This window comes from Zasmidium cellare (genome assembly GCF_010093935.1).
Source record: "Zasmidium cellare ATCC 36951 unplaced genomic scaffold M409scaffold_25, whole genome shotgun sequence".
In the NCBI taxonomy this organism is placed as follows: Eukaryota; Fungi; Ascomycota; class Dothideomycetes; order Mycosphaerellales; family Mycosphaerellaceae; genus Zasmidium; species Zasmidium cellare.
The window spans coordinates 471904-481628 of NW_022986969.1; the positions used below are offsets into that span (position 1 = coordinate 471904).

At 53.0% G+C, this 9725-nt stretch overlaps 4 protein-coding genes across 4 annotated transcripts; 3 read left to right on the plus strand and 1 right to left on the minus strand.

Moving 5' to 3' along the window:
* Positions 1-394: 394 nt before the first annotated feature.
* Positions 395-2398, minus strand: M409DRAFT_67808 (uncharacterized protein; the record flags this gene model as incomplete). Its single annotated transcript, XM_033817561.1, has 3 exons — positions 395-490; positions 544-2255; positions 2314-2398. The coding sequence occupies 3 exons, from the start codon at positions 2396-2398 to the stop codon at positions 395-397; spliced, it is 1893 nt and encodes a 630-aa protein (XP_033665594.1).
* A 711-nt stretch (positions 2399-3109) lies between these two features.
* Positions 3110-4000, plus strand: M409DRAFT_25098 (uncharacterized protein; the record flags this gene model as incomplete). The annotated part of the gene is made up of 4 exons (XM_033807539.1): positions 3110-3400; positions 3450-3607; positions 3667-3765; positions 3817-4000. 4 exons carry the CDS (start codon positions 3110-3112, stop codon positions 3998-4000), a joined length of 732 nt encoding a protein of 243 aa, XP_033665595.1.
* A 648-nt stretch (positions 4001-4648) lies between these two features.
* Positions 4649-6719, plus strand: M409DRAFT_25099 (uncharacterized protein; the record flags this gene model as incomplete). The annotated part of the gene is made up of 6 exons (XM_033807540.1): positions 4649-5101; positions 5155-5265; positions 5324-5984; positions 6047-6227; positions 6293-6497; positions 6579-6719. The coding sequence occupies 6 exons, from the start codon at positions 4649-4651 to the stop codon at positions 6717-6719; spliced, it is 1752 nt and encodes a 583-aa protein (XP_033665596.1).
* Positions 6720-7463: 744 nt separating this feature from the next.
* On the plus strand, positions 7464-8884 carry M409DRAFT_25100 (glycosyltransferase family 2 protein; the record flags this gene model as incomplete). The annotated part of the gene is made up of 2 exons (XM_033807541.1): positions 7464-8153; positions 8201-8884. The coding sequence occupies 2 exons, from the start codon at positions 7464-7466 to the stop codon at positions 8882-8884; spliced, it is 1374 nt and encodes a 457-aa protein (XP_033665597.1).
* Between the last annotated feature and the right edge of the window lie 841 nt (positions 8885-9725).

Sequence of the window (9725 nt, forward strand, 5' to 3'; positions counted from 1 at the left end):
GTGCTTGGGCTTGTGGCCTCGTAATGCATGAAGACTTGGGCGAGACGACGTCAGAAAGAGACGTTGCTCTCTTCTCGCTGAGGAAGTGCTTCATCAGCGATGTCATCACACAGCGAACAACCACTCCTCCTTGACAGGATCACTGGTTGAAATGCGGCCCTGCATGACTCAGAAAAGTTGAGAAGCATTGCTCGAGATGGGCAAGGAGCTGAATAATGTACCCTTCCAGATTGAAGGGTTGAGAAGTTGTAAGATACGGTCAGTCGGAAGCTCAATGCCGCGGTATGCGGACGGGCACATGTCATTACTAGCGTGTCAACCTATACAACCATGCGCAAGACTGGCGCTCTCTCTGCTCTGCTCAGAACATCCTGCTTCACATCATCGAGTCCGCTCACCGCACCTCGATCTTGTGAATCTCCGTCTTGGCCTTCTCCCATTCATCCAAGCTGCGCCGCGACCACTCGATATGAGCCTTCGCGAAGTTGAGCTATAGTCACGTTAGTCAGGTGCCCTCGCTTTCAAGTTCATTTGTGCACTCACCATGTACATCCTCAGATCATCCTCCTTCTGTCCTTGGAAACGTCTCAGGTCCTGTAGAACACCCTGACTTGCATCCTGGACGTCTGACTGCGCTACCTCCAATGCCTGCTCGAGATGCACCAAGCTCTCCTTGGTCTTGCCGAGCTGATCTCTCCGAGCCCTCTCAGGATCTTGATCGGTCACACCTTGTATAGCATGCGTCAGACGCCCAAAGAGCTTGTTGGCCACGCCGCTTGGTCCTCTCCTGTGGTTGCCGTTGGGAGGTGACGTGGGTGGAGAGGAGTAGGAATCGTCCTGTTGAGGACCACCCTGCTGCGCGCTTGGTGCCTGGGTAGCATTCGGTGGAAAGTCGCTGTCCACAGAAGCGTTGTCACCGTCGCTAGATCCTGGTCGGTTGCGATTGCTACCACTGCTGACGCTTCGCTTGGGTGCGTATTGCGAGCTCTGGATGCCAGACGAGGTCATGTACTGTTCGATTCTCTTCGCCTCCATCTCACTCCTCTCCAGCTGTTCCAGTGTAGTCTTCTTCTTCTCGAGTTCGTCGCGAGTCATCTCCTCCTGCACTCGCTTCAACACACGATACTTCAGCACACTGCGCACGACCGTCGCAAATTGGGCACTCTCTCGCATTGGCTCCGCGAATCCAGCACTGAGAGACGACGAGAGATCGCGCGATTGGATGTAGGTGAAGTCGCAAGCTTGGCCGGCCTTCTCGATCGCATGCGCCACGCTTTGCGACTGCTCTGAAAGAGAGAACGCATTGTACCGTGCGCCAAGGTCCATCAAATCATCACCCAAGCTGTACATGTGCCGCAACAATCGAGCATTGACTTTCTCCATCGATCCAGTCAGAAGCGTTTCGAGTTCTTTGGTGCTGTTTTCGAAGGAGGAAAAGTAGGGGTCGAGGTCGGATTCGCTGAGCTGCTGGGTTAGAGGTGGAAATCGCGCATATTGGACCTGAGGTGTCGAGTGCGATGCGGTTGATGCCAGGGTGCTGGATGGTGGAGGAGACGTTGGAGTGCCAGACGCAGAGGAGCCAGACGCAGATCGCAGCTTCGCGTTCTGAGATGGGATCGGCAAGTAAGAGTGAGCCTGAGTGGGATTCGCTGGGTCGAGTGGAGGTGCCTTGAGGTTGTTCTTGGGAACGCTGGCCGCCGGATGCGAGTGAAGTACTTCACTCCAGCTGACGTTGGGATCCAAGAACCTCCACCACACGCCGTCTTCTCGAACTTCCTTCATGCGCCGACATCGATTGAGGAAAGTCGCGAGCATACGTTGTCGCAGCTCTATAATGCCTGCATCCTCCTTGGCCTTGGTGGGCTTCGCGGCATAGTCTGCAATGCTGTGCTTCTCGGGGATGGGTGGGACCACGAGAGTAGGATGTAGATTGACCAGAGTTTCCCGCAGCGACGCGAACTCTTTGTATCGTCGCCTCACCTGGATCTCTCCGGTCTGGATGGTATAAGTTATGTAGCTTCCACCGCCTTCTGTGTTCTTGCCCGCATGCGTAATCTGGATCTCTAAGTCGGGATGCTCGTAAAGGATCTGTTCGATGCGACTATCATAGCCTCCCTCCTTTGGCTGGACTTTGGGTCCCTTGGGTTGCTCATCGTCGAGCTCTTCGTCAGAGAGATCGCTGGGTCGCGAGATGAAGTGCGGCGTGTGTTCTGGGGACGAGTGGCCGGACGGTGGGGTTGAAGGTCGATTGAAGCCTAGTCAACCACAATGTAAGTTCACAGTATGATACAGTGTATGGTGAGGACTACTCACGTTCAGTCGGCGACGCGATGTCCGAAGTCTCGGAGTCGCGGCGGTGGAAGGAGCCATATGGGTTGTTGTCCTCGTCGTCCCACATGGCTTCCGGCGGCCTAGGGGAGAGAAGCGGTCTCAGAGACGAGGCTGTTTCGCAATCAGTGTGAGAGGTGGAGTCAGTAGAGCAGGCTGAGAAGGGCCCCAGGTATATGCAGCCTTGAAGTGGTCGTAGTAATTCGCCTGCCTGCCTGATGCTCTGCCGCTGCTGCTGCTGTTGCTCGAGCTCCGTTGGCCTGGACGCTGCAACCGCGGTTCCTTCCGCCCAATGACGCAGCGCCAGTGAAACCGCACTCCCTGTCCGTCCATCCAACATTCACGTCTCTTTCTTACCTTCATCAGACCACGCCTGGCGCCAATTGTCCTCCATCGTGTCCATGGTCGCTGTGTAGCGTTGTTTTCGGGGCGATTGCAAATTGACGGTAGGTATGTGTGACGGCAAACGGAGCGACGCCTTCAACTCGCAATGTTGAGCGAGCTTCTGTACTTCAAAGCAGCAAGTCGTTGAAGAGCGTTCGAGCAGACGACTGATGTTGTTTTCAAGTGACGGCGTTGGAGCGTTTGCAATTCACTGGGTGGCGAAAATCACATGCAACGCCGTTTGCTGCCTTCAAGAGTGCGGCCTTGGCGCGATCTGCTTCTCTTCACTTTCTCTCGCCAACTGGGCGTCCTTCACTGTCAGCAAAACTTTTTCATATCGCCTTCAACAGCTCGAAATAGCCCGTACAAAAGACACAACAGCCAGCGCGTTGCTGCCATGGCAACCGACTCGAAGGACTTCGAGAAGAAGATGACAGCTACAACAACAGATCCAGACGAAGCAACGACTAGCAGCACGAGCAGTGCAGACGAGGAGGCATCGAAGAAGTCTGACGACAGCGACGACGGTGGGCATATCCTCGCTAAGTCACGTCCGACTCCGTTCATCGCTCGGTTCTACGGGGAAGAGCATGCTGCCGACACTGAAGGCCGCACGCTTGACGACATCTGCGCATTCGACGACGACCAGCTCGAATATCATCATGACTTCATTCAAGTCCTCTTTCCTGTTAGTACTGTGCTTCTCGATTCAGACTTCCCCGCTGACTGCAAGACAGCTGCCAGAGCGTTCTGGGGTGAACCGTGACGCACCCCTAATCGACAAGAACACTCGAGACGCTTTCCTCGAGCATGAGCACCTTCGCAAGAACCTGTTCAAATCTTTCAGCCGTATGGCTCGCTTCTACGCCTTCGATGTCGATGGTGACGAGGCCGAGTACGTTGTCCTATCGAGCATCGAGCGCTAAACTGTGTGATCATGCTAATAAATTTAAGGCTGACTCTCTCTGCCGCCACGAACTTCAAGCAGCACGCGCGCAACACTTGGTTGACGTCGGTGGATCACAACCACTTACGCATCACCCGCATCATCAGGTTTGCTCTCCATCAAACTCTCAAGCTTAAACTTGGCTAATTTCTCCCAAGGTGCCTTCGCATTCTAGGCCTTGACCAAGTTGCCCAAACGTTCTACCAAGCTTTGGTCGATAACGCCCGAGGTGTCAGCCCCAGGAGCCTGATGTACTGGAAGAGAGCTGCAAAGCGCCCCCTGGAACTCCCGCCGGACCAGCCAGATGGCAGCAGAGCTGTCGTTGAATGGCTGAAGAGCTGAAGATATGTGATGGCGCAATTGTACGTTTAGGCCGCCAGGTTCGGCGGATCTAGCAAGCTGCCGACTGTTGAAGTCTTACCTGGAAGCGCCGCGCCGGAGACGGATGTGCTCATCTACGCGGATGCGTTCGGACAGGGCCTGAAATAGGTATGCCAATCTACAGCAAGCATAACTTCAGACATGCGTCTACAGACGCTCGTCTGAAAACTTGTGAACGTGCATAGCATGGACTAGATCAAGCAAACCTTCACGGATACAGTCACTTTTCATCCGGTTGACAACCTTACATGGGTCTGCTGGGTACAGTCTTTACTTAACCCGGTCACAACCCATCTTTGATAGGTAGCAGCAAGGAAGGCGGCAGTACAGCGACTCTACGACCCCGGAACGTCATCGTCATTCATTAGTAGAACGGAAACGGCTCGCACACTGTGGCACTCCTTTTGTACGATAGCTGACAAAAAGTAGCAACGACTCTAAATGGTATATCCTAGCCATGGCAATGTCGCGTATATCGACCAACGGCATGCATTGCATTGGTGGAGAGTTAAAAGTAATACACAGTCTCTACTCCAAGTCCCCAGCATTGACGACCAACCTTTCGACATATCACGAGCCGCAAGCGGCCATTGACGTACAAGCACGACCATGCTCAATTACTACTTTCGTGAGACCTTTGCAGGCAGATTGATCAATGTACTTTCTGGAGACCGATTGTTGAGACTACCACAGCCTCAGATACCGCACTACGGATCGAACGACATAGCTCGCACAGAGGATGTCACCAACACAAGTCCTGCTGGCGAGGAGTCCGATATCAAGGCTAGCGGCACAAGTAGTCAAGAGTGGATCGAGAAGACAAGTCGAAACGAAGACGTCCCAATCGCAGAGCTCGCCAAAAGGCTCAGCAACCACGACCAGTCGATCGAGGATGGTGATCCTACGCCAACTCCAGAGAAGGAGGCAACACCTCAAGACGGCCACAATAGGTACATTGTTGGGTGGAATGGTGATGATGATCCTGAGAACCCGCGAAACTGGCCTATGTGGTTGAAGGTCTGGTCGACGTGCATGATCAGTCTGCTAACGTTTTCGATTTATGTATTAGCATCTTCTCCTTGGAATGTTTAGACATTGTCACTGACGCCCTACAGATCGGTTCTGCAATATACACCACCGGCATTGAAGACATCAACGAGCAATTCCACGTGTCTCGAGTCGTCTCAACATTAGGACTTTCCCTTTTCGTGCTCGGATACGGCCTTGTAAGAACACCCATCCTCCACCTTCTCCCCATCGACACTAACACTACTCTCACCTCAGGGCCCCATGATCCTCGCACCTCTCTCAGAAATGCCCCCCATCGGCCGCATGCCCGTGTACATCATCACACACCTCCTCTTCATCGCTCTCCAGTTCCCCATCATCTACGCCCCGAACATCGGCACCATCCTCGCCTTCCGCTTCATAACCGGTTTCATCGGCTCCCCTGTCCTGGCCACAGGAGCCGCCTCGCTAGCCGACATATTCACGCCCAAGAAACTTCCCTACGCCGTGGGGATTTGGGGCAATTTTGCGATATGCGGGCCTGTGCTTGGACCCTTGGTGTCTGGGTTTGCGGTTATGGCAAAGGGGTGGAAGTGGTCGATTTGGATCCTCATTTGGCTCAACGGATTTTGTGCCGTGTTCATGGTCCTCGCCATGCCGGAGACCAGCGCGGATAATGTTCTCTACCGTCGTGCCCAAAGGTTGAAGAACTTGACCGGAGACGACAAATACAAGTCCGAGGGGGAGATCGCTATGGCCAACTTCTCGGTCAAAGATGTGGCCATGGCGTTGCTGGTGAAGCCCTTCTGGCTGTGTTTCGTCAGCGAGCCTATCCTACTGGTGCAAAACGTCTATCTGGGACTGGTCTACGCTCTGCTGTATTGCTGGTTCGATGCGTTCCCGTTGGTGTTCATGGGCATGTATGGGTTTAATCTTGGTACATTCATTCATATATCTTCCTGCAATCACACTTTGCTAATGATGATGCTTGATCCACAGGTCAAATGGGCCTCTCCTACATCGGGATCCTGGCCGGCGCATTCGTCTGCACGCCCCCTTATTTCTACTGGATCCGAAAAGCCATCGAACCGCAAAGCAAACCAGATGGCTCGATCGAACCTGAGAAGCGTCTGCCAGCGGCTATAGTCGGCTCGCTTTTCATTCCCATCTGTCTCTTTTGGTGAGAGCTCGAACATCCTCTGTGTGTATGACAAGCGCCCCATCTCTAATGGATCTGACATGTAGGTTCGGCTGGTCCGCCCGCCCAGACGTGCACTGGACCATGCCCATCATTGGTTCCAGCTTCTTCGTCATGGGCGCGGCGCCCTTGTTCAACTCCCTAATCAGCTATCAAGCCGATGCATATCCCAAGGTCGTGGGGTCTGTCCTGGCGGGGAACGATCTCATGCGGTCGTCCATGGGGGCGGCGTTTCCGTTGTTTGCTACACAGGTGTGTCATGATGTTCCCCGACCGATATCTTCTTGATCGAAAAGACATGGCTGTATGGCTGACGCACTGATCCTTCGTTAGATGTACAACGCTCTCGGCGTCGATTGGGGTTGCTCTATGCTGGGCTTCATCTCTATCGCTTTCATCCCCATGCCGGTTCTCCTGTTGTACTACGGCAAGAGGCTTCGTATGGCTAGCAAGTACGCCCGGCATGATATCTGATCCAACGGCAATGGCTGTCTCGACTGTCACTGCAATCGATGATTACCATGTTTCTCACAAGAAGCGGATCTGTCGGAGCGTGCTTCGACGCACATGTGAAGAAGGCAACTCGAATAGCTCTTGCTGCCGGCCAGGACTTCCCAATCATTATGGAGCCAGCTGAAGCATCGGGAGAGTATAGGTTTGCTGGCGGACCTTAGTCCACAGCCTGATCAATGGGCACGCTTGGCCTACAGATCTTTCGGCATTGGCCTAGACCATACTTATCTAAGAGAGGCCCTCTACAACAAAAAGTGCCTAAACCGCCCCGTCGTTCCTCGCCACGAATTCAAAAACCGCGGACATCTCCCTAACCCCGTGTCCCTCCTCCGGATACGTTAACCACACAGACGGCACAACCTTCTCCACAAGCGTCTGATGGAACTCTTACCCTGGCGTGGGTAACGTACGCTTCTCAATTTCGCCAAGAATATTCAACATCGGAGTCCGCGCCTTCTCTATATTGTGAATCAGCGACCTCGTAAGGAAGTCCCCCTTGGGATAGCCTGGGATGTCCCCTTTAGGGAACTAATCACAGTATTTGTAAGAAACTAGCTTCCAACGTTCTGCTTGGCGATGATCTATAAGACAACCGCTATGGCTCCTCTTCTTCGACTTGCATTCTGGCTTTGTCTTCTACTTTCACGTCAACTTGGGGATGAGGAATTTGTGCGAAGGCTAACATCGATTGGAGGATTAACCACCATGGTTGAGTACAACCGCCGGACGAGTTCGTGGGATGCCCAGCGATCGAGACGGATTTTCCAAGTGGCACAGTACAACTGGATCCTGATCCCCCTGCTCTTGGCGATTGCTTATCCTATAACATATCGATTGCTCGACAATCCCGAGACCTCGTACTTCCATATACCTGTCGATGACTCTACATCCTGGAATTGGGGCGCATTTATATGGCTTGTCATGGTCCTCCCAAGCAAACCTTTCCATCACTTCTCCATGCTCGCTGCCTGCTGGCCATGCAACCCCTTTCGGCTGACCGAGACCCCGACCATACGAAATTTTAGTAGACTGCTCATATGTCTAGTAACTCGGGGCGACCAGGAAGACGTTGTGCGACGGTCCGTGCTGGCAATGCAAGACATGATTTCAACCTTTGGGCCTAAAGTGTCACTGCACATCTTGACCGAAGAGGCAAACTCCTATAAATTCCGGCGGACTTTCGATGAACATGTCCCTGTTCATGGCGTTCCCGCATCCCACAAATGTCGCCTGGCCAAGTACAAAGCGAGAAGTCTGGAGTGGTTCCGGATCCACATGAGATTGCAAGATGACGACTGGGTGTTGCACATTGACGAAGAGACCGTGATCGATGAATATTGCATCGAAAAATGCTTCGATTTTATCACGAAGCAGAATAGCAACGAGATAGGAACGGTAGGCAAGGTGTCCCTAACGTTCGAGATTCAAGCTGATCTGGTAAGGGCGTTATCCACTACAACCTCGAAGGCTTCTGGAATTGTATCCTCCCCACTATAGGCGACCTCAGCCGTGTCCAAGACGACTGGGGCCGCTGCCAGTGGTCCGCGAATTACCGCCAGCGTGCATCCCTGGGCATCCATGGCGCATTCTTTCTCTGCAGTGGAAAAGTAGAAAACGCAGTGACATGGGAAACGGCACACCTCACCGAGGACTACTGGTTCCTTCTCCGTGCTATGAAACAGAACTTCCGCATTGGGTGGATCCCAGCAATTGCTAGAGAGGTCTCTCCACGCTCTGTTGGTGACTATGTCCGACAGCGCCGTCGATGGTACACCGGGATCAGAACTCTCGGCCAGCTTGAGGGAAAATGGGTCCTATTCTGCTGGCTTTGGGGGTTCGTGGACCTTGCATACTTGCTTTGGAGGTTTGCGGCCGGATCTTCGCCAGAGCCAGTCCCGCGGTGGCTGTTGTGCGTCATCGTGTTTGAGCTGTCCTGCTTTAGATTGTTCACGGCGTTGATCGTCTTCGTTCAGGACTGGGATGCAGCTGTTTCTTGGTCGAGTATGATGTACTCTCAGGTAATGGCACAGCTCCTGAGACCCTATGTGGACCTGCTTGACAGTTATGCGGTGGTTCTTTCATTGTTGGTGCCTGAGAAGGGGTTTTATATTGTTCAGAAAAAGTGAGGAGTGCAGGTACAACAACAACAACAGCATACTCTTTCGTCTCGAGACGCTTCGACGAGTACAACTCGATCGAGCCTGAGTCGTCCCTCCAGCACTGACTTCGATCACTTAGTTAGTAAGTTCACCAGAAGCTAATAGCTCGTTGAAGCTCTAATAGACTTCCGACAAATATTAACAAGGGGTAGATTTTAGCTCTTTTTGACCTCTTCAAGTCCCCTTTCATACTTCCATCAGGTCTGTGACCATTCTACTTCATACGCGAATTTCACAATGACGCTTATATCGATCTGCTGTGCTGCTCTCACACTTCCCGAGGTCATAGACCAATTTCTTACAGCCAACAAAAGTTTCTCCAGCTCGAAGCAAGTACTTCGGTCCCGGAAGATGCATTTTGCCCTGCAGCAACATCATGCACATAACTTCAATGACAATCCTTCTCCTTCCGTTAATCACTGCGAGGAGACCTCGGTATCCCGCGATGTGCAGCAGCGCCGTGCCGCAACAACGAACGCACAACGATCGTCACAAACGAGGCGACACGTTGCTCCGCGCGCTCGAACCAATAACATACCCGCCAAACATCGACACAACAACGGAGCGGCGATGCCAACGCTCAAAGGATCAGACATCTCGGGGAAGGCGTTGCCAGGCGGCAGGGGCTGCTCGGGTGATGCGATGTTATTAGCCGCGCGAGTCAAGATCGGCGTGCACGAGCTGCATCCAGATGCTGCGAGTCACGACGAAAGTAGGCAAAGATCTTGATAGAGTTCTGTGTGCGAAAAGCACGTACTTGCCTTCCTTCTTTCCTTCTCGGTGCTGTGCCGCGAGGATGTGTTGCCAG